Source organism: Muscardinus avellanarius, assembly GCF_963383645.1.
Source record: "Muscardinus avellanarius genome assembly, chromosome: 11".
Classification (NCBI taxonomy): domain Eukaryota; kingdom Metazoa; phylum Chordata; class Mammalia; order Rodentia; family Gliridae; genus Muscardinus; species Muscardinus avellanarius.
In genome coordinates this window covers 111,340,280-111,365,127 of record NC_137797.1, presented here as the reverse complement: position 1 = coordinate 111,365,127, position 24,848 = coordinate 111,340,280, and the positions used below count along the sequence as shown (strand labels likewise).

Here is a 24,848-nt window from a genome sequence, read left to right as displayed (position 1 = left end):
TACAATTTATGCATACTAGTGTGTATTAGAGGTTTGGAATTTTTATTTTACTTAATGTCTTTTGAGCAGGTTAACAAGTCATAAAAAAACACAACTTAATTCTTTTTGTGTGCAAAATTGGGGATTGAAGCCAGGGGCATTCTACCTTCAAGCTACACCCCCAACCCTATGTTTTATTGTTTATTTTGAAACAGGGTCTCACTAAGTTGCAGACGGCCTCACCAAGTAGCTGAGGCTCTTCGCAAACCTGAGACCTTCCTGTGTCAGCCTCCCAAGTCCCACCACACCCGGCTCAGAACTTAGCCTTTGATGAACTTGACTTTTGCTTTTGATAGTTCTTTTAATTTTTGACTTTTTTTAACCCCCAAATTTATAAACTACTATAATTTTAAAAGATCTGTCAAGGTGAAGAAAGTTTTAGCTACCATTTTATAGAATATCTGAAAAATATATTAAAATCTTAAAATTACCAGAACACAGTGGTTTTTCAAGTGTGAATAGCATGATTTTTGTCATAAGAATGAGCATTTTGTCTTCCAAACTGAGTGTTTTCTAGAGAGGAGTAGTTTTCTTTAAGCTCTCCCCACCCCCACTCCCCTCCCCTCATCCTGCCCTCTTCTCCTCCTCCCCTCCTATTAAAAGTCATTCCTTCTGTCAAATGGCTTCCAAAAAGGTTTTGTAAAATGTTTGCAAAGAATGTGGTTATTTTCTTAAAAATTTTTTTCTTAAAAATTACTATTTAAACATGCACTTTCATAATGCACCTAATATTTAATTTATTTTACCGATGAGTCTATGTGTAAGGATCGACTATTAGCCTCTTTTATCGCATGATCTTTTATAAACAGATTCTTTTCAAGTTATATGTGTTTTCACACATACAAGATGGAAGCAACGTTACTTCCATCAAGTTAAATTAAGGAGCGATGAAGACTGTTTTAATCCAGTGCCTATCTAAAATGTTCTAAGAAGATTAAGTTTTCCATCACCCTTCATATTTCTCATTAGTGCTAATAATCAACAGAAGAACATAGTCTTTCTTAATAATGTTTTTAAACAAAGACCAGAAATTATATCACAAAGTTAGTATTAAATATGAAAAAATTTATCTTCAACAAATGCACAGTGAATGGTATATTTCATGTTAACTGTGAATTTAGGGTCCACTTAATATGATCAGAAGAATTTGTAAGGACATATCCCTTATCGCAGGTACCCTAATGTATGAGACATAGGGACACAGTAATAGCCATTTGAAATATAAAATACCTCCCTTAGTTGTTTTGGAAATAGATAATCATTTTAAAGCTCTTAACTGAAAATATATTTGAAATTTTATCTTTACTGAGATAAAGATTTTGCCCATAAAAATGGGAAAATTTCTGAATATTAGGTTAGGAATTTCCCTAAACCTAAATCATGAACTTAGGTTGTCATGGGAATGGTATTTCCCTTTTCGAGTTCCGAACCTCTTACAGAGAGTAAACTGGATGATTCTTAGCTCTTGTGAGCTGAAGACTTACACATTGCAGTATTCCACAGCTTCAGCAACCGTACTTCCCAGTATGCACCAGTCTAGAACCCACGTTTAAAGAGATATTCTTTATGGTTTTCATTCTTCAAAGGCATAAACTTGGTGAAAATAAACACCAATATTTTATTTTCCAGTCTTACATTACCAAAATAATTTAAGGAAAATCTGTATACTCAAATAGACTAAAACATTTTTATTTTCTCCAAAATTATTTGCCAATACCAATACCAGTAAAGGCTAATAAAATTATATTTTCATAAAATCACAAATTATATCATATTCAAGGTCTATTAGTGTACTTTGCGAAATTATTTATCAGTACTGGGATTCTGTAGAGGTCTTTCTTTAAACTGGGCCTTTGAAGAACTAAGGTATCTTTTTCTTCTAGTCTATTACATAATCCGCACTATTATGTTTGTTGTGCAATTTTGATGACTTTTGTCAGTGTAGATATTTCATAAATAGGAGTAAAAGAAATTGAGACCGGAAATACAAAGCACAGAAGGCTGTAAACATTATTCTCCTGTGGTATTTCCAGCACCACTTAAAATAACATAAGAAAAAAACCCGCTGTTGTGGCAGCACCTGGGCGGTCCTGCAGTCGGTGCAGGTGTGTCTTCTCCACTCCTGTCCGCAAGGCCTTGGAGGATCAGAGTCCCCCATAGGTCAGCGGGAGCTCGCTAGTGAGGGCAGACCCCTGAGGATAATGCAAGACGAGAATTTGGGGTCAAAGGATGGAATTTCTGGGGCCAATTTTCATGCAAACAATGGTGTCATTTATCTCATAAATGGTAGTTCTGATCCAATTTTAAGAGAAAAGCCGGATGTTTTTCTTTGGTTTGGTTTTCCCTGTCTTTTCTTCCATTAGCATTCATAGCATTGCACTGAGCTAGAATTCCAATCTGTTACATCTGGGACTGTAATTTATGGACTTGTAACAAAATGAGTATTAAAAACACCTCCTTTATCAACTGAATTTTAAGTGGCTGGCCCTTAATATGCTCTCAATACATACTTACCAGATTAAATGTTTGTGTTGTAATAACTCAGTGATAGGAATTGCTAGATTGAGTATCTTGTTATAACAGCTCGATGATTTGAACAGCGCCCTCAGTGATTATGGCTTGGATCAGACCCTGCAAAGTTACATTTCCTAATACAATATAGTATGTGAGAGCATGTGGATAGGGACTGTTTTTAAAAAATGACTCATATGAGCCGGGTATGGTGGTGCATGCTTGCAATCCCCGCGCTTGGGAGGCGGAGACAGGAGGTTCTCACAGGTTTGAAGCCAGCCTCACTGGCTTAAGAGACCCTGTTTTCAAGTAAAAATATTTAAAAAGTAGGTCTGGGAGTATAGCCCGGAGGTAGAAGGGTTTCTAAGAACCCCAGTGCAACCACAAAAAAAAAAAAAAAAAGAGTAATATGCCTTTTGGCTCCGTAGGGTAAACTTTGGGGCCTTTGATGTAGCCTGGTTGTTTTCTAGAATGGGGGGGGCCACATAAAATAAAGCATCAATAATTTATTTAGACAGAAATAAATGAGTGGCTTCCAAAAGGTAAAGGCTCAGACTGCTTCTGAAGGACGAGGGGCAGCTTGTGCAGAGACGCATGTGTGCACTAGACCAGGGCTTTGGATCGGATGGAAGTTTGAAGAAGATGTGGTTGTCTGTGGTGCCCCTTGAGAGCTTCGGGAGTTGAATTTAGAATACGACAGCAGAGAGAGAAAGCGTCTGAGAGATGGGCCCACCGTGCTTACCATGGCGCCTTGGTCCCCGGCTGCCCACTGCCCCGGCCCATCTAACTGCCTGCGCCTGCCACGCTCCCAGGCCCAGCGTCTTGTGCTCCATGGGCCCCTTTCACATCACGGGGCTTCGCTGCGTTTTGCCCACCTTTGTGGCACTGGCCCTCAGCAGCGCTTTCCCACTCTCAATGCCACTTTCCCTCCTGTCTAGCACCTGCAAGATAACATGCCCCAGCCGTCACTAACCCTCACCCCAACCCCGTGCCCTGGGACCCAGGGCAGACACCTCCTTGAGTAATGGCGCTGCACCCCTGTAACACTCTGCTGGCCTCCCTGGACTGGGTGAGTGCAAGCCCCCCGAGGGGAGGTGGGGATTACGCCTCATCCAGCCGTGCCCAATTCTCAGCCTGCAGCTGCTGCTCTGCTTATTTTAGAAAAATAAGTAATCAAAGGGCAAAAGGTCTCAGATGTTGGAGGATAATGTCAGTGCAGCCAGAGCAGAATATGATTGCACCAAGGGAAAAGGCAACAATCAATAATCGCACCATGCAGAGAGACTGCATCCACAGAGGACTCTGGGGCCTCAAAATGAGACGCCGTTGTCTGTCCTGCCTGTCTAGGTAAGATCTGCTGAATCCAGGAAAGACGTGCATTTTGACTATTGGAGAGAGACCATCTGTAAGGAAATATGTAGTGTTGGAATAGCCTACCTGTGGTCTGAATGAAGCACTTTCTGTTCCAGTTCTCATAATGAAATTGGCTTCGGGGGTATCTTTAAATTAGGAAAAGCACATCTTTAATGTTTCAGCACTACTTCTGTCAGGGATGTATGGGTAACTGACCTTCTGCTGACACACGAGACTCTGGAGCTTGTCTCCTTCTGATTCTCTTTTATGCCAAATAATCTAACTCCAAGATGGCAGAGAAATGTCCTACTCATATACAAATAATATACATTATTTATGCATATGTTATTTTATATATGTATGCCATATGCATATTTATAGTCGCTCTTTAAGTGACTGGAAAGGACCTGGATGTATATATATATATATATATTATCATCTGTTTTATCTATTTATCTATTTTATATATTTATATGACATATATATATATATGTATATTCCATCCCATGCTAAAATAATCAATAATATAATTTATTCTCTTTGACAATCTAGTGGCCCAAAGCAACAAACAAGTTAAAATCTGAGGCAAATACACTCATCCTTTCTCCTCAGTTCTGTATAAATGATGTGGTCAAGACTCTTGTGCTTTGACATCATTATCATGCTCCGTAATTCTCTCCAGACTGTGAAATGTCTTGTCTTGGTAATGTTATGGGCTGGGAAAAACTAAAGCTGAGTTTCGCTAAACATTACTTATCTCAATTAACTATTTCTTAAATGCATATCTGATCATTCAGTCTTGCTATTCCTCATGCTTAACTCAGTACAGAATCTTAAGAATTATTATGCTGTGGGAGCTTTAACATAAACTCCGAGAGCATTATAATTAAAATCTGACTCTTACCTGGTGCTCAGTTCTAAGCCTCTTCATTTTTATTTGAATTTTCTTTAGGATATACCTTGACTTTAATATTATAACATCAGTAGGCAGAAGAAATAAGCTAAACATCTTCGACTGGTTGAGAACAAAATATTTTGCCTCCAGGGTAGACATAGAAACTGGCTTTAGCTGACATTCTATATAAATAGTTATTACCTCTGAGACATAGGTTTCCTCGTGGATACTGCCATTAAGACAATAAGATCTTCAAGTCTCTGCTACAGTTTTCATTGAAATAAAGGTTTTCAGACCTCAGCTGTTAATCATTACAAAGGAGCTTGTGGCTAGGTATGGTGGTGCAAACCTATAATACTACTTTTTTGGAGGCTGAGACAAGAGGACCTCAGGTTCTAAGGCCAGTGTCGAGTAACTTAGTAAGACCTTGTTTCTAAATAAAAAGGGCTAGTGTGTAGCCCAGACGTAGAGTATCTCTGGGTTCAATGCCCAGTACCAAAAAAAGGAGGGAGGGGCACAACTCACGGGGTGGTAACCTTTGGCCACACCAGTGGGTGGACTATTGAGTCTACCCTTCAGGTCATTTCTTACAATATTAGTTCTTCCTTAAGTGACTGAAAGGACCTGGATTTATACATTATCATCTGTTTTATATTGAGACAAACTAGATCCATTAAAGTAATGGTGTTAAGGATGTTTATAGTGTTTGCTTAAAATGTTTATTTTCTATATAAACTTTAGCTAGAGAAGTACATTTAGAATCTAACTGTAACTATGTTGTAAAAAATTTGTCATCTGCCCTTGCAAAACTTGCAAGGTCCAGACCAATGTTGCTCAAATTGAGCACATGGCCTCTATACTTTGGGATAGAAAAGTGTTTGCAGAATCAAGAAAAAATTACATGATTTTAGTTGTTAGTCTAATTTTTCAGATTATTTTTTCTATACTTTCTTTTTTGGAGCTTTGGCTTATTAAAACTATGACTGTTGGCAAATCTTCAAACATCTTTAACCTTAGCTTCTTTACCTGGGAAATTGGGTGGATGTTATCATAAACTCTTGCTATGAGAATAAAATAAAACCAAATATATAAAGGTGCTTTGTAACTTGTAAAATAAATTTAGTGTCAGAGAATAAATAGTATTAGGAAATCACTGGAAGTGAGCTATGTAATTATTCAAGCTATTTTGAAAATTTACAACTATTTAGATTATAAAACTCATTAAACATATGGTGAAAATTTTTATAATATTTAAATTACTCCCACAAATACTTATATAACAAACAGTGTGTTGAGCAGGGCACATTCATTTCTTCTTTGGAAACTAGGTTTCTTCATGACAAAATTACATAAGGAAACTCTTTGTAATTTCTTTTGCAGAAGGTAGAACTTCTCTGGTAAAAAAATTATGTAATACCTGTATTCGACTAGAATATGGGAATATAATCATGCCTTTTACTTACTTTCTAATAGGTTAATTATAAGACGAAGAGAAGGAGGAGACCACTTACATGAATCACAGTTGAGAAAACACTTTTTATGTTTTTGTTTTGCGGTTTTCTTCACTGGCAGGCTACCATGCCTGCGTGTGAACATGGTTCCCGTGTATCGCTATCCCAGGAGCACTAGCGTGTTTTGGTGATACATGTGTGCCGTGCTGCTGTGTGTTCAGTCTTGGTGAGCTCCTTCTGACCGTTCAGGTGGGGATGCCAAGCAGAGGCCGTAGTGCAGTCGGTCAGTGCCACCTCTGCTCCTCTGCTGATTTGGTGCAGCTATCTTGCTGGTTGACCCCTTGAATTGCTTGTGCTGTGTCTGTAAGTCCATTCCAACATTTACATTGTACAGCCTGTCTACCTTCTTTACACATATCTTCAAGAGGAACTGTCAATGAAGTAATAGTGACAGAAGCTTTGTAATTAGAAATTTAAGGGCTGATCAGGCAGTGCCAAGAACACGTTGCACTCTCTTACATAGACTGACCAACTCTTTATTTTCTCTTTTTAAGCTTTTTTTTTACGCTTTTGGAGATTTACATTTTGAGGTTAGTAAGAGGAACTCGTATGATTATTAACATCCATTCTTACGGCTCTGTGCTTGCTTTTAGCCTCTTGGTTGAAGAACTGTTAATCATTTTAAAAGATAATAGCAGTCATCCAGATAAAATGAACACGGTAGTACAAAATAACCATCATTATTAGGATTTTGAAGTTGTCTCAGGACCAGGGGTTAAACAAAGTTGAATCTGAAACACGTGCGCTTTAAACTGGCTCATGGTGTAACTGTTCTCATCAAATATTATTGTTGACCCTTACATACCTCTGTGCTTCCTCTTTCCAAATATATTTAGAAAAATTTACTTTGTAGAATTGCTGAGTGGACTTTCTTCTGGTTCCTTGGGCTGAGGCACTTCTCGTATGACATTCTTCCAAGTGAATATATGGAAACTATACAGTATATATATTTAATTTGGGAAATAAATAGATTAGAAAAAGTATTCTTAAGCTAAAGTCTCAGAAGATAAATTAGAAATGTTAAAGGTAAGAGAGAAGAAAGGAAAATGTTTAAAAAAAAAGGCACCTTGCTCTACAAAGAATTACCAACGAGACAGAGGGGATTCTGTCACTAATGAAACTGTATCTTCATAGCAGCCTTCCCAGACTAAGGGGTATTCTGTTCCCCAGAAACATTTGGCAAAGGTTGGAGACATTTTTGGCTGTTGCAACTTGGGGATGGGTGCTAGCTACACACACCTAATTCTTTTGGGTGGAGCCAGGGATACTGATAACACCCTACAATACACAGCACAGACACCAAAAGAAAGAACTGTTCATCTCAAAATATAGTCCTGAGATTGATCAAGGGATCCTCGCCAAAGGCAAGCAGAATCAAATTCTGTCATTTTGACAGTATCCTGCTGGCTATACAAATCCACTCTACTCCTTGCGGGAGGGGACTCCACAAGGGCATTACTATCAGTGGCAAGAACTCCTGGGGCTGACTGACGGCTGGCGGAGGCAGAGGGCTCTGAGTAGAAGGAGCGGCATTACTTGGTGTACGGTATCTCAAAGCAATATTTTTTTTGCTAAATTAAAAAATGAATGTGAAATATGATTGATATTCCAAAACTCACAGTCTTTATTCTTTCTTCTATTTGTTTTCAAGTACATATGAGTGTGGCTGTATGTGTAATAGAGACATCGGATTAACAAAGTCAGAACATATGAAAAATGTTAACATGTCAACAAAGTTTAAGAAACAGAGGGTGTTTTACTTTTTATTGATGCGTTATAATTATACCTACTAGTGGGATTCTGGTGACATATTCATACCAGCAGATGAGAGTTCGGTCGGTCTCATTCATAGCACCTTCCCTTTCCCTCCGCCTGGCCTCCTGGCCTCTTCTCCTCCTGGTCTCCTTCTATTTTCATAAGATTTTTTTAATCCTTTATTTCTTTCCATCTTCCTCAAATGAGAGAAAAACAGACAACCATTAACTTTTTGAGACTGGCTTGTTTCAACATGATGTTCTCCAGGTCCAACTACTTTCCTGAAAAACACATAATTTAAACTTTTATGTGTATATTCTGCATTTTCTCCATGTTGATGGGCACCTAGGTTGGTACCACACCATGGCTATTGCGAATTGTCCCGCTATAAACACGGTTGTGCATATATCACCATAATATTCTGATTTTAGTCCCTTTGGAAAGATACCAAGAGTGGTGTTGCTAGATCTTATGGCAGATTCATTTCCAGTTTTCTGAGGAATCTCCACATTTGAACTCCACAGTGGGCGTTACAATTTGTAATCCCACCAACAGTAGTGAAGTGTTCCTGTTTCCCCACATCCTTGCCAGCATCTATTAGTGTTTGTCTTCTTGATGATTACCATTCTGATTGGGATTAAAAGGAACCTCTTTGATTTTCATCTGCCTTATTGCTAATGATGTTGAATATTTTTTCATATATGTATTGGTCATTTGTATTTCTTTTTTCATACAGTGTCTAGTTAGTTCAATTTTTCATTTTTATTGGGTTATTAGTTTTGGAGGGATGAATTATTGGGTAATTTGAATATTCTATGTACTAGTCTATCCAAGGACTAGCTGGCAGAGATCACCCATTTAATGGTCTCTTTAGACTCTTGATGGTTTCCTTTGATGAGCAGAAACTTTTATTTTAATGCTGTCCCATTTATTAATTCTTGTTTTAATTTCCTGAGCTTTGGGGTTTTTATTGGGGAACTTACTTCCTATGCCTATATGTTGGAGTGTTGGACCTATGCCTTCTTTTAGTAATTTCAAAGTGTCTAGTATAATTTCCAGGTATTTGAACCATCTTCAGTTGACTCTTGTGCAGGGTGAGAGGTAGGGATTTAATACCAGTTTTCTACAAATGGATAACCAGATATTTAAAAGGCTGTTTTCTCTGCAGTGTATGTTGTTGGTACCTTTGTCAAAAATCAATTGGCTATCAGAATGTGGATTTGTTTTTGTATCTTCTTGTCTATTCCATAGGTCTATGTGTCTGTTTTTGTGCCAACACTATGCTGTATTTATTACTATAGCTCTACTGTATATTTTGAATTCAGGAATTATGATACCTCCTGCATGGTTCTTATTGCTGAGAATTTCTTTGGCTGTTCTGGGTCTTTTGTCTTTTCAAATATAATTTAGGACTGATTTTTCCTGGTCTGAGAAGAATGACATTGCACTGACTCTGTAGATCACTTTTGGTAGAATGGCCCTTTTGCTAATATTTATTCTATAGCCCATCCAAGAGCAAGGGAGATCTTTACATCTTCTAAGATCTTCAATTTTTTTTTTCTTCAGGATCTTAAATTTTCATTATATAGGACTTTGACCTCCTTGGTTAGATTTATTCCAAGATATTTTATTGTTTTGAGGTTATTAAAAATGGAATTGTTTTCTGGATTTCTTTTTCAGTGAATTCATGGTTGGCACTTTGAAAAGGCATTGATTTTTTTAGATTGACTTTGTATCCCAGTATTTTGCTGAGTTTGTCGATCATCTCTAGAAGTTTTATGGTTGAGTTTTTTGGATCTTCTATGTAAAGGATCAAGACATCTGAAAAGAGAGACAATGTTAGCTCTTCTTTTCCTATTGTATTATTTGATTTTTTCTCTTGCCTTATTGTTCTGGTTAGAGTCTTGGCACTCAAGACTCTAGCCAGAACAATTAAAATAGGAGTGGTGATGGTGAGCCTCTGTGTCTTGTTCCTGATTTTAAAGGGAGCTCTCAAGTTTTTCCCGTTCAAGATGATGTTGGCTTCTATAACTCTTCTGGAAATTACCGAGGCGTGGTGTATCTGGGTCATGTGGTGGCTACACAGTGATCTCCAGAGATGTTGCACTAACTTACAATCCCACCTGCGGTACACAAGAGTTCCTGTCTCCCCACACCCTCAACAGCATCTGTAATTGCTTGTATTCTCAACAGTTGTCATTCTAACTGGAGTCAGACGAAATCTCGACATGGTTTCCATTTGCCGTTCCCAGAAGCTAACGATGCTGAACATCTATTCGTATACTTGTTGACCTTTTGAGGAGTGTCCTTTTAGTTCATTTGGACATTTCCTGCTTGGGTTCTTTGTTTTTTATGCTAAGTGTTTTAAGTCCTTTATATATTCTTGATTTTAATCCTAACAGAGGGCATTTAAACAATAAATTAAGTGATGGTTGTTATTTGAATATCTTTAAATTAAGTAAGGGCTGATTCAAATGTAAGAAAATTGTGTAACTACCAGATCGAGCAAATGTCCCTCAACTACACTTCTGGGACCCACTTTTAAGAGAAGCAGGTGTATGTTGAGCAGAAGTGTAAAATGGCGAATAAGAAGGCAGAATGAGAAACTAGCATATTACTCTGTGCTAGATAACTTGCGTTGAAATGGCAATCAGGTCTAATGGCGTCATTAACACAGCAAAAGCATACCTGTGGAAGAATTCCTGGAGCTCCTCAGCCTGGTTAACTAGGCATTTCACAACATGTAAATTCAAAGTAAGCATCTGTTCCTGAAAAGAGACCTCGCGTCTGGTCTGTAGACTTTATCTTGAGGGACCTGCTAATTAAGCATAGAGCAGAAATCCTTCATGGGGAGATTAGTAGGATCCTTAACTCCTCAGAAGCTAAGAAAATAATGTCAATGTTGTTTCAGTTCTCTCCTATGACTTTGATTACCTCTTGCACATCAATGTAAACCTTTTCTTCTCCACTCACTTCAGGAAGGAAAGGGCCAAGGGTACACACCTGCCTTTCTAGAGAACCTGGGACATTTCTGTTTTGTTTGCTCTGTTCTGGTTGAGGCCTACTGAATTGGAGAACAGAAATGCCTTGTTTGGGTGGGGGAGGCAAAGGAGGCCCCTGTGGAGAAGAGTTGGGGAAAGACTGCGCACAGAGCACCACCGGAGGAGAGAGGGGCAGCCCCTAGACAGCTCAGGCGGCAGACCCCTCCCCTGCCTAGAGCCCGAGCAGAGGCTGGTAGCCGCGGCCTGGCTAACCGTGGGCATTCCCAGAACATCGCGACTCTCGCCCATACATTAATGTCGCCACTCGTGCCACACGAGTACTTACGATAAATCGGAGAAAACTTGGTTCAGAACAAGAAACTTGAAATTTATTTCAATTATTGTCTGATTATTAAAGAATTAAAGTGCTTTTATAAGTGAAACAGCATGTTAAATGAGTGGACGAATCATCTTCAAGGAATTCAGCTTAAAGGATGACGGGTTTAAATCCAGGTACACTGAAGGTTTAAGTTTACGGAGTGGCTGTTTTTTTCTGCGTTGCCGCAGAAAGCCAGAGCCTCAGAGCCACGTGTCTGGATGAGAACTGACTTGTGTCTGTGGCCCAGCATATCACAGCCACTGATAAAGCGCTGCCATACCGTTCAATAAATTAGGAATGGATAGGCGAGTAGGTGGGTGATTGGAGGACTTCACAGTCTTGTCTGTTGACTTTGGGGTGGTACAGACTTTCCTGCTGGATAAATGTTTGGTTTTCAATAATTAATATATGTAAATATTTAAGGAAGTAGAATTCTGAAGTAATTGTGACGTGGCACAAACCAGCCAGCTGGGCAGTGACGGCTCTGGGGGAGGGAAAGAGGCGGGAGACGGCTCGCGGCAGACCAGGCTTTAGTGGGCGAAGCCTGCAGAGGGGTCTCCAGAAAAGGATGGAGCCTATGTTGGCTTACAGGCTAGAAGAGAGCCTACACGGAGGGGGAGTGGCGGTTAGCTGTTCCCAAGGCGGGTCGCTAAGGGGGGATTCCTCAAGGCTGGGGGGCAGCAATGGTTCATGATTGCCAAGGGGGGCGTTGTTAATCAAGGTTAGGCAGAGGATGGGGCTTTTCCCATTTTGGCATTTTAAGCAGAGGGGTCTGATGAGCAAGGGCTTGCTGGCAAGTCTTAGGCAAGACAGGACATTTCAGGAAGCAAAGGGTGTCCTGAGCAGGATTAGGGATTTTCTGGCCAGGATGGAGTCACTTTTGTTTGAAGCCCTAATAATAATGAGTAAAGATTCAGATTAAGTTGAAATTCTTATTTGGAAGGGCATAATTATTTACAACACCATGAGTAGGGTGTCCTGTGGTCCCAGGACCCAGGGTGTAAATATACCTCCATGTTGGGAAAGACAAGAAAAAAGTAGGAAAAACTCAGTAGAATTCTTTACACGACTGCTATTTCTGTTATCGATTTTTTCCTGTTAAACTTTTTTCAGCAAAGAAGTGAAAAGCTAAGGAGTGGAAACGGGTCCTGAAGACTCCCTTTCTTTGCTCAATTGTCATATTTTTCTAAGGCATTTGGTCTTTGCATGTTACAAAGTTATACAGCCATGTTAGCGCAGTGTGATTTTTTTTTTGTAGAATAACATTATCTGCGAGCCGTCTAAAGGGACTATATCTTCATACTATAGAGTTCTTCCACGGTGTTGATGTGGAATAATCTGAGCCCATGATGACACTCAGCATTTCTTTGGTACATCAAAGGCTACACATCGGTGCCACATTTGCTTCTTTACTCATCTCGGTGGGGATTGCCCTTGGCTGGGATGCAGATTAATTAAGGCCTCCACAGTATCACGCCTACCATGGTCGGGAGCTCCCGTGAGAGAAGTGTTCACTCAGGCCAGTCCCGGTAGCTATGAGTAAGGGAACATGCCCACAGTGTATGCTTATTTGGACTTCACTTGCTTGAATTCATCCAGACAATTAGGATTAGCCAGTAGTTTTTTAGGAAAAGTTACATTTATGAAAGGTTTCTAAAACATGTATTTAGAGACAGAAAATATTGTTTTCTGTCCCCTGTATATTCTACATGATCCCTCGAGATCTTTCTCAAAGAATAGTCTACCTAAGTAACCTTTTGGGATTACAGGAAGCACGTTCTGACGCTGCATGGTGTAGAGAGAGAAACACACAATGTCACCAAACATAAATCAATAATTGGTACCTTAACGTTTTAATTTTTAAAAGAGCAAATGAGAGTATTGGTTCATTTCAATACATGTTTACTAACCCATATCTTGTTTGCTATGTGATAGAATTATATGGTTACGTCTGAATTTTATAAATTATATTTTTCATCAATGTCTTTTTAAATTTAAGATTAAAATTGTCAGATAATTTAAAAGAGTATTGCGTGTTGAAAACCCAAAAACCTGGATTTCCCTAGAACTTTTTAAGCCATTGTTTCCTTTATGAGATTATTAATTATTTTATAGTATTGGAGAGTATTTTAGAATATTTATAATAAAATCTATAAATGTAAATAATAGCTTTCTACTAATTAAAATGTTTACTTTAGCTTATATGTTTATTTATATTTAAGTACATTATATTTATCTTATAAAGATTTGAATCTCCTCAATAAGTACATCGGATGATACAAATATTATGTATAAATGAAATATGCTATTTTCAAAATTTTCAACCGACAACTTCATTTAATAATTAAGCAAGTATTGGGAGGCTGGGAGAGGAGGCTCAAGGCCATCTGCAACAACTTAGTGAGTTACTCAGAAACTTAGAAGGACCCTATTTTTTTTTTAATGGGACTAGGGTCATAGCTTAGAGGTAGAATGTCCCTGGATTCAAACCCTAGCACCGAAAAGGAAAACAAAAAGAATAATTAGGCAAGTATTTGAAAGGAGAGCGCTTTCATCACTGCTGGGCGGCACAGCACTGATGGAGAGGTCCTTTCTCCTCCTTCTCTACTTGGAGATGACTCACGTTCTCTCCTATGCAAACTGTTTATTTATATCCTAGGTGTATGTTTTACTTGTGACAACAGGGATTAGTCATGCTAAGCATTCACATTTTTCCTAAAGAAGACATGTCAAGTGGAAAACAAAGCAGGACAGATGATGTGCCCACGGGCTCGCCGTTCACATCCCAGGTGTGAGGATGCATGCCAGCAGTAGTCCATGTCCACTTGATTCTTTAAATTTATTTTTTATTTCTATGTGGAACCTGTTAAAAACGGCATACATTTGGTGCCCTCTCCCCACTTCTCCTTACCCTCTCCCAACACTGAGTGTCCAGGTTGACCATGCTAAATTCATACTTTTCTACATAGTCGGATGTAGCTCCTCCATTAATCAACCTCAGCCTTCTTCTTCCTCTTCTCTCCTTCTATTCTAGCTTTGCTGAGGTTTCCCCTTGATATGTGGAGTCCCTCTGGTATCCCCAGCGCTCCCTAGTTTGAGCATATTAGAGGAAACATATGTCCTTCTCTTTTTGTGTCTGGATGGTCTCACTTAACATAATGTTCCACAGGTCTTTCCATCTTCTTGCAAATAACATGATTTTCTTCTTTATAGCTGAGTAGAATTGAAATCAGAGAACTACAGTAACATCTTCATGCCCATGTTCATAGCAGCACAATTCTTTTTTTTTTTTTTTTTTTTTGGTGATACTGGGGTTCCTGGAAGCCCTTCTACCTCTGGGCTACACTCCCAGAGCTATTTTTATATATTTTTTGGAAACAGGGTCTCTTAAGCCAGCACGGCTGGCTTCAAACCTGCGCGATCCTCCTGTCTCCGCCTCCCAAGTACAGGGATTAAATCGTGTGCCACCATGCCCAGCGGCAGCACGATTCTTAATAGCCAAAATATGGTACCAACCTAGGTCTCCACCAACAGATGAACGGATTGCAAAAAAATCGGAGGTACACACAATGGAATTCTACTCAGTCTATGTCCACTTTACAGCTAAGGCTTTTAGGTTTTCATCTAGTCAAACGAAAAATAATTGAAAGAAAGTGAAAACTACTGGAATTTTTGTCTTCCCCTTAAGTAATAGGCCTTTGGTATAGTAGCTAAGTTGTAAATTATTCAAAGTACCAAATTGGGAAATAATAGCATATGATGAGTCAAAATTATTTACATGATTCCTCGTACATGGATCAAGCATGTGAATTGGTATTAAATGTCTCACTAGCCTGGCCTTTCAATGGAAGAGAATATAAGGGCACTTTTTAAGGGTATTTATATCAACTCTGGAGCTGTCAGCCTCTATTAAGTCCTTGGGACCGTGCACTCTTGGGCTCCCAGACACCTGTGCTGCCCTGAATGAAGGACATGGAGTGTTCTCGTGGGTCTCTGGCTCACTCAGTGCTTTGAGCACTCCCTTTCGCAAGTACCCACAGCTGTTCTCCGTGCTCAGTGCTGAAAGCTGGGGCTCAGGCGCTTCACTCCCCACCACCGCCGCCGCCTGTGGACACCCACAGTGCCTCCTTGCTGGGGAGTCTCCCACCCTGGGAGCACATTCTCTCCTCTCTCATTTGTGTAGTTATTTATTTTTTCACTTATTTGTTTATTTTTCATGAGCAAGTGAAACAGCCGCCTTTAGTTTCTTGAAGCCTTTCTCCTAAGCGTCTTGAGCTGTTGCTGCTGTCAGGTGCTCCGGGACCCCCACAGCAGCTGCTGCTTCACACAGAGGGTAGCAAAGGGGCACAGCCCACGGGAGAGAAATGCCCAGACTGCCCTCCCTGCATCGCAGGGAGCGGCACCCCCTGGGCAGTCCAGACAGGTCGCTCCGTTGGCAGGGGATTCTCATCCTTGTTGCTACACTCACTCTCGGTAGCATTTGGTTTATTACGCATATCAAAGCCTCCATTTTTTATTACTAGCATGTGTGTCCCAATCAAATTTTAAAGACTAAAGTAATATGATATAATGTTAAACATTACCTCCTTACACTAGAAGATTTTAAAGGGTTTTGAAACCCAATAAAACTTTTTATAGTCTCCCTTTTTAAGGCAGTGGCTCTCAAACTTTGCTGGACATTAGAATTACCTGGTAGAGAATTGCCTCTGACCAAGTCCCCGGGTGGTACTGATGACACTGGTCCAATGACCACGTTGGGGAACTGCTTGTCCATACTCGAGGGTGAAAAGGACACACCGTAATTCTAGGCTCTACCAACCGTGACACCACAGAGCTTATGTCTGAGCAGCTCCCCGAAATGTTTCAAATTGAGCAATTGGGGAATAATTTTGTCCCCGTAGCACTTCAGATTCTAAAGTAAACTTTTCGTTACCATACAGTGAGTCAGTCATGGATTTCCCCTGCTTTTCTTCCCACCAAGACTCTATGACTCAGTATAAATTTTGTATAATGGTCAATAATTTACCACGGATCTCACATAATACCAGACTGTCATCTTGAATTATTTCATGGATTTTTCAAATAAGTATTCTTTTCTCTTAAGCAAAAAAAAAGAACTGAAAAAATCTTTTCAAGAGTAGTTTGTTTAGCCTGTTAATATGTTTCCTCAGGATGCCCAACAACAAATAAAAATATTCTAGTAATTAGCCTTTTAAAATCCAAACTTGAAATAATTGTCATTTTCTATCATTTTACCATTTTTTTAATTTATTTCAATGGCTTTGAGGTAAATATGTACATACATTTTTGTATACATCAATTAACATATGTTTCCATATGACCTAATTACCCCATTTGATTAAAAGTGGTTCTTCTTTCAACCAGTTATCCTGATCTTGGAAATACTGTATGTTCTTAACTCATGAAATAGTAGTTAAGCAAAGTAAAAGCTAAAGTTTTATTCTCTAAAAACATCTATGAAAATTGGATGTAATATAAACAACCATATACAAACAAATTGCACAATATTCTACTTTTAGATCTAAGGAATAAATTAATTTTTCTGTTTGTAGTGATGCAAACCTTGATAATATTAACTGATCATATATGATACAATAGAAATTTTATTGATATCATATCCATACATTTTATGTATAAATTTACCTAAGGGCTAATATAGAAAGATAGAACATTGAGTTTAACTATTCAAACAGTTGGAAATGATCAACAATGCCGGATGGGCCTTCTGTAAATCTTCATGCTATGTGTAGTATATTCTAAGGAAAATATAAAAAATCTGAATTTAAAGCGATGAAGTTTGTTAAATGTTTAGGACAGTGCGGTGTGTAAGTAGTCCATGTTAAAATCATGTTCATTATGCTTATTTTCATTTTGAAATGAAATCCAGAGGTGTTTCTGAGAAACCTCGGGGAAGTGATTATTTTCTGAGAAAGTTAGAAAATGTCCCTCGTTATGTAGTTTGAGGGAGCAGAGCTGGTCCGAGCGGCACTTTCTCATTCTGTGGCAAGCCTTCTCATACTCTGCCCAAGCACCGGGTGGGAAGAGGCCAGAGAGTCAGCCCTATTTAAAAGAAAAAGCAAAGCGACAGCTCCGTGCATGTCAGTGTTATGGACTGCCCCGTCTCCAAAATGTGAATCGCACGAGACTCGCTTTTGAATATCTCCTGCCTGTCACCTCCACCATGTGCTTTCTGAGGACAGTTGGGGAGCGCACTCTTTCTTGTGCAAGAGGGCTTTGTAATTTCCTTGAAGGTGGCATATGGTTGGCAGCCAACCAAACACCACCATGTTATTCAGATTGGATGCGAGGTCACTGATTGGGAGAGGCGGTCGATGGCTAATGATCGGCTCATACCTGTTTCGCTCGGCGTATTTGAGCAGCCTTTCCCGTCCAGCTCATGTTCTAATGATCATTGCAGGACGAGGTGGCGCAGCCACTGAACCTGTCCGCCAAACCCAAGACCTCCGATGGCAAATCGCCCACGTCCCCCACCTCCCCCCACATGCCGGCTCTGAGGATCAGCAGCGGGGCCGGCCCCCTCAAAGCCTCCGTCCCAGCAGCGCTGGCCAGCCCCTCAGCCAGAGTGAGCACACTAGGTAAGTCCTGCTTCCATTCTTCTTGCTGGTGGCCTTGTCGAGGGCACTCGACTGGGATCGTTTCTAATGGCCGGGCACATACGCCTGTGGATGGCTTGACCTCAGTAAGAGTTTCCCCTTGAAAAACTGCACAGCTCTGTTTTAAGCATGCCAATGGAATTTCGAACTGAAGTCTAAGTTGCAGCGTCCCCCTGAAAATCTAATTGCATGGGTTATATTGACAGATGTAACCTGTGTCTGTAAGTGTATAAGCAGAGGCCCAGGTGACTGGTCAGAGCAGAGGTTGCAGGGTCTGTGGCTCTGTGACTAGCTTCTCCCATCACTGGAATTTGTTTTCACTTTTATGATGTGTCCAAAGTACATGCCTTCTGCTGAGCACAACCACCCACGGCCGGGAGGTGAGGTTGATCCCCTCCATTCTGCTCGGGAACCCTGCCTGTACGCACCAAAGCGCCACGCAGACCACTGGCTTCTCTCTAACGTTAATGTCCGTAGAGTAAACACACACTAGGGAATGCTTCCGTAGGCTGACACAGAACCCAGTGGTTTTTATTTTAAATACTTAGCTCGCGGCTGTTTACCCGCAGACTGAGCAGGCAGCATGGACCAGCCCCGAGCAGCCAGCTCACAGGTTAGTTGCAGAACGTCACCCCGTCCCGGGCAGGCACAGTCTGTGCTACTAGGGAGCACAGCTGCAATCCGATAGAGCAGACTGCAGGGCTAAATTTGGGACGCTTCAAGAAAGACCAAGTGGGAGAAACCGTAATTCAAACTGAGCTTCAAAGGAGAGCTATATTTCCAGGCATTCTAAACCATCCGTAAGAGAAAATGGAGAGTCGCACCGCAGATTTCTGAGAAATGCAGCGATCTCGCTACGGAATGAGTAGGTGGTGGACACTGGTGAAAGCTGCGTTGAAAGGCTCGGAGGGAATCAGATCGAAGGCTTTCCAAAAGATTGTCCACTTCTCCAGACAGCGGTGTGACCAGAACGTCGGGAAGGGCGTTGGCAAGGGCAGGATGCTGGGATCAGGGAAGCCATTGTTTTAGTGAGGGACGGAGGAGGCAGCAGGAGGCAGGAATGAACGACCACAGAGCAAAGGAGACGGACTGAAGAGCTGCCACTAAAGAGCCGGCAGAGCTTCCGCACAGGCACAGGGCTCCGGGAAGGCCAGCTGGAGACCGAGGAGCCCAGAAGTCGGCTCTGGGGTAAGAAGGACACACCACGAGAGGCCCTTCTCTGTGTTGTGCTGGACGATTTGACCAGCCTTTCCTTATCACTGACCGTCATTGCAGGACGACGGAAGGGAATACCAAAGAGACAACCTTTGGGGGAAGATATAAGTAGAAAATGTAATATGTGTTGTGTTGGAGACATGAGAGAATTAGCAAAGAAACAAGTCCACTGACGTCATACGTAAGTGAGAACACCCCAGCCAATCTCCATGTGCTGTACGGGGAAGGGCGGTGTGAAGGGAGCCGGGGAGCACACGGCGCCATGTCACTGATGCCACTACTGTGTGAATACATTATGATGTGAAGCTCTAGTAATGCATCCAGAAAGGTATTTAAAGGAATAAAAATAAAACACACAAAACAAAAAAGAAATGCAAGGGACCATTTGGGCATAGATGTTTAGGAGAAACTGTGACCATAAGTCTGATATTTAAAAGTGGGGAGCTAGAATTTTAAATATGAAACTTCTTCCTCCATCAAAGTCAAGGGAGGCAAACCGTCTCTCCCAGACAGAGTGGTGAGACCTGGTGAAGAATCCTAAGCGTTACCTGTTATGTCAGTTGGCTGTTACTGCACAAAAATAACCTAACACTCGGCCTCTTGAAACAACCGACGTGTACGATCTCCCATATTCTCAGAGTCTATTCAGCTAGTTGGATGGCAGAGGTCAAGATGTTGGCCACGGCTGCGGCCATCCCTGGAATACCAGGATGGATGACCCGTGTCCAGGGTGGTATACCCACATGGCTGCTGTCAGGAGACTTTACATATGGCTCTTTGTCTATCAGGGCTGCTCACAGCATGAAATGTGTCTCTTTTTAAAGCCAGTGGTCCAAGGGAGAGTTCTCAGAGGGAGCCACAGAGGAAGTCTTTATGACCTGTGGTCCAGAGGCCCCCACAGTCTGTTCTACTTGCCTCTGCTCTCGACACAAGGACTACTAAGTCCAGCCCAATGGAGGAAAGGGGAATTAGACTCCTTCTTTAGAAGGAAAGACTATCAAAGTATCTTTGAACGTATTTTCAAATGGCCACACTGTTTTTGGTTGAAAACTAAAGAAGAGTGTCTTAGAATTCTAAGAATGAAAATAGGGCTGTGTCATGCCAGCCCGGCAAAATGAAACCTTTCAGAAATAAGGGCTGTGTAATAGTGGCACAGTCTGCGGGGAAGTTACAGCTCATGAGGAAGAATAGCTTTAGGACTTAGCTGGAGCTCGCAGATGCGGTGCTCTGACAGAGCCCTGTGAGCAGAATGGTTCGAGCACACTTCAGTTACTGAGACGGAAACAATACGAGGAAGGACCACCATTAGACTGGAAAGTGATAAGGACGATTATGTTTTGTGAATTTGGTGATGGAAGTGATTACAGTTTGGGAAGACTCACCAGACAGGTTTCAGAATCATAATACTTCCCTCTGCAGGAGGAAGACAAGAAGAGTCGAGAGAAGCATCATGTGACAGAGGACAGGGTGAGGAGCTAGAAGAGGCTAGGCCAGGGAAGGAGAAACGTTGCGCTGTGTGTGACTGCAGGGAAGGGAGGGGAAAATGGCCAAGTGCAGAGAAATTGTGGGCCAGAGCGAGAGGGCTGGCGGAGTGCTGTGCAGGGGCACTCAGCCTCGCCAAGTGGAATTCAAGACTATTTGTTGAAAAGAAATTAGTCTGCCACATCAGGGAGAAGAGAAGCATTGAAAACTGGTTTTGAGATGTTTGAAAGAAGTTTGGGAGTCCAGTCAGAATGTCTGTCACCAAGAAGTCAAACAGCACTAAGTGCTGGCGAGGACGTGGGGAGATGGGAACCATTCTGCACGGTTACTGGGATTGCAAATTGGGACACCACGGTGGCGCTCCGTGTGCAGATTCCTCAGGAAACGGGGACGGACCCACCTTAGGAGCCAGCTGTCCCACTCCTGGGTAGCTTTCCAGAGGGACTGAAATCAGACGATCATGGTGGTATACACAGATGCGTTTATGGCAGCACAATTCACAGCAGCCAAATGACGAATCCAACCCAGGTGCCCATCAACAGATGAACACATCCCAAATCACGAGAACGCACACAGTGGCATTCTACTTGCAATAAAGAAAAAACATCGTGTCATTGGCAGGAAAATGGATGGACCTGGAGAACATTGTCTTAAGTGAGATATTTGCTCTCTTCTGCAGAAGCTGGGGAGTAACCAGGATACAGGAGGGACTTCTGATAATGAGGAGAAACCCCAGTGGAGTGAGGGAGTTGGTCTCGAGGAGCGGGGAGGAGAATTAATGAAAGAAACACTTCCATCGATGTCACGCACATATGCGAGAATCCAAGGTCAAGCTCAGTACTGCGTGGGGAGGGGGCACAGAGGAGCCGGGGTAAAGCTCACTGTGTGCACATGTGCCACGATCACCATGCCTACATTATGATGGGAGACGTTAACGCACCAGCAAGGGAATTTAAAACAAAAACAAAATCGATCAACCACAGGAAATTTAAAACGCTGCTGACACATGTGCGCCTTTTCCTGATTATGGTCTAAGTTGCAGTTGCTCTGCTCAGCGCCCTAAATGGCAGAAGGATGAGACTTGCTTTTATGTACTAAGTATGTCAAAGAAAAAGATTTTGTTTGGCAAGAACGATTAATTTTCATAACATACACGAAGACTCACAAATACCGCAGTGTTGATATATGAGCTATTTTTGTAATATTACTGGAAGCTAAATATTTAACTAATAGAATAGTTAATACACATACATATTAATCATATGCAGATTTTTACCATAGCTTTTCCAAGGATTAAGTATGACGAAGCATTTTATAAAGGCAAGAATAATTTCAGTGAAATTGATCACATGACTTTATTCACAACTAAAACATTTCGTATTTTTTTCCCTGAAAAGTCCCTTCACCACATTCACATCCCCTCGTGTTTTCCAAGGGCTGAGGCCACTACAATGTGTTTTTCTCTTTTCAACAAAGGCAGATGTGGGAGCTACAATTGTAATTGGTGATGATGTAGTTGGATAAAAGCCATGAGGATTAATGGTGTTGTAAAGATCACCCTGAGAGGAGAATTAATGTTTGTTATGCCATTAATAAACCACAGAAGCTGTGGACCAAAGATGACTTAAGTTATCACTAATGACACAGGGCTCTTTGCTATACATCCAGTAACTATAGAGGTAGAAAGTGACTTTTTGAGGTTGGTGGCCAGTGCCTTTCTGTAAGGACGCCTTGATTGGTACACAGATGATAGGCAACTCCCAAGAAAGTGGGGCCTTAAAAGGCAGGAACAGTTCAGAAGACTATGGATAATTTTAGAATCTTATGACAAAATGTTACCTTTCCCTCAGAAGCCCTTCCCACCTCTGCCAACCATATGCTTGACATTTTTAACTTTCTTATTTTTTAAATAATATTTAATGGTGCATTGTAGTCATACATCTTAATGGAGTACAAGATGGTGGAGGCACACATGCACACATCACTCATTTAGCCCTTCCCCAATTCCCACCGCACTCCCTCCCCTCCCTCCTTCTCATGTTTGGCTTAGTGATTGGCTTTGATGGCATGTTGTTTTAAAAACCTATGTTGTCTCTGTAGCTATTCTTAGACTATAGACCCCTAATTAGATAGAGTGCACATCCATATTATTTAGTCAAAGCCATTAGTTTACAGATAAGGAACAGAAAACTGAAGAAGTTAGATGCCTAACCAGGACAAGTAAGTTTCTTACAGATGGGAGACTGGCCTGGGCTTCTGGCTTTTATCCCTGGTTTGATGTTGTTTTGTCTGGGTGCTAGGAATCAAACCCACAGCCTGGTGCATGCCAAGCATGTACACTACCTGTGAGCCACACCCCAGCTCCCTGTCTTGAGGTAGATGCTCACAGCGCTCTCATGAGTAAGTGGCAGACACAGCACCATCACAGGTGGAGGACGTAAGGAATCACAGTCCCTGGACCGGGTTCCTTCCCCCAGTTGTTGCTGATTGCTGTCCTCTCTGCATTAGAAGTCCTTCCAACTCATTTGCCTTCCACTTGTGCACCCAAGGGAGAATCGGACCCTTCTTTGTGCTGTGTGTCTGCCTCCAGGCCACGCAGGTGGGCGCCCTGGCCCGAGGCTTTAGATGTCCACAGCCCACTCTGGAATGGATTCTTCACGCCATTTCTTCAGTAGATGCACGTAAGAAATCAAGCTTACCTGAGTGAATTTAGTAGCTGAACACTGAAACAAAACAGGGAAATATGTCCCCATTCATGAACTGAGCATGCTATTTCTACAATTTCCAAATGTAAATTATGATGACCTGAAAGAGAAGATTATCTTGAATTTCCATTACACTACTTTTTAATGAGAAAATATGTATCTTAAGTTTTAAACACGAAACCTTCTATGAGGATAGGTGATTAACTGAGAATGTTGCAATTCATAAAAGACCATTGGATTTCGGGGTGTCATTCAACCACCCTGGGAGTTACATTTGCATAGCACGTTATAGTTTCCAAACTTCTTCCCCTCTGTAATTCTGGTGAGCTCTCAGAGGTGAAGTAATGGCCATATTCAGAGTGCTGAAAATTCAGTGATGGTGAGTGGCTGCAAAAGTAAAGAGAAAAATTAATATTGTTGAGCGCCATGCAACACACATTACGCTATTCCTTTTGCTCATAGCTAAAGGTTACTGTGAGACAAAAGGGTGGTGAATAAGATTTGGTGTTGCCTTGATGCCGCCAGTTAAGTTTGTGAGCCTATAATGGAGCAAAGAAATAAAAAAGATGGAAAGAAAAATGCCATCGAATAGTTTCTGGGTGGACATAGCAAATTTAGAAGACAGCACGATGCTGTGGCAGTAAGGGCTTCTGGGAAGCAGAGCAAGAGCCACGGGACAGGACCTGGCATTCCCCAGGAGCCCCACGAGAAGGGACAGCGTTTGAGTGAGTTCTTCAACACACCCGGAAGGAAAGAGCACTTCAGCAAAGGAGGAACCGTGGGAGACAGGAGTTGGGGCAAGAGGAAGAAGCTGAGTTGGAACAGGGAGAAAGTTGGATGTTTCTGTGTGGCTTAAACAAAGTACTCAGGAGAAAATGGAGGGAAGAGACGTGGGAAGGAAGGAGCTGACACCCAGAGGCCGTCGGGCCCGCGCTCAGGGGCCTGGAGCTTCCCCCAGCATGGCGAACCACAGGAACATGAAAGGGTCCGAGGCTCTGATCTGGGAAAGCCTGCACTGTTGTCTGCTGCAGACTCATGGTGCACATCATCATATTAAAGATGTCCAAACAATCATACGATGCAGCCACAGTCCAGGCGCTCGAGAGGCATTCAAGTGCGGAAGTCGCGTAGAAAGATCAGTGCATCTCGAAATCGGGGTCGGGGGCAGACCAGCGTTATGGTATAGTAGTTGGGATCAGCCCTCAGGTCTCAGGTTTAAGACAAGGTGGTACGTTCGTTTACTAGGGTTACTATCACAGATGGGATGGCTTAGAACAGAAATCACTCGTGTGCTCTTCTGGGAGGCCAGGGCTCTGAGGTCACAGGCCAGCCTGGGCAGGCCCTTCTGAGCCCCAAGGCCTGGCCTGGCCCTGCCTGTCGCCTGGTC

General features: G+C 41.6%; 1 protein-coding gene across 1 annotated transcript in view; it reads left to right on the top strand.

Moving 5' to 3' along the window:
* SOX5 (SRY-box transcription factor 5) overlaps positions 1–24,848 on the top strand; it is a gene marked incomplete at both ends in the record, with an annotated part of 374,117 nt that overhangs the window by 316,019 nt on the left and 33,250 nt on the right. Inside the window, 1 exon segment of the mRNA XM_080706224.1 lies at positions 17,864–18,041. Within this exon segment, the coding sequence (XP_080562350.1) occupies positions 17,864–18,041 (178 nt within the window).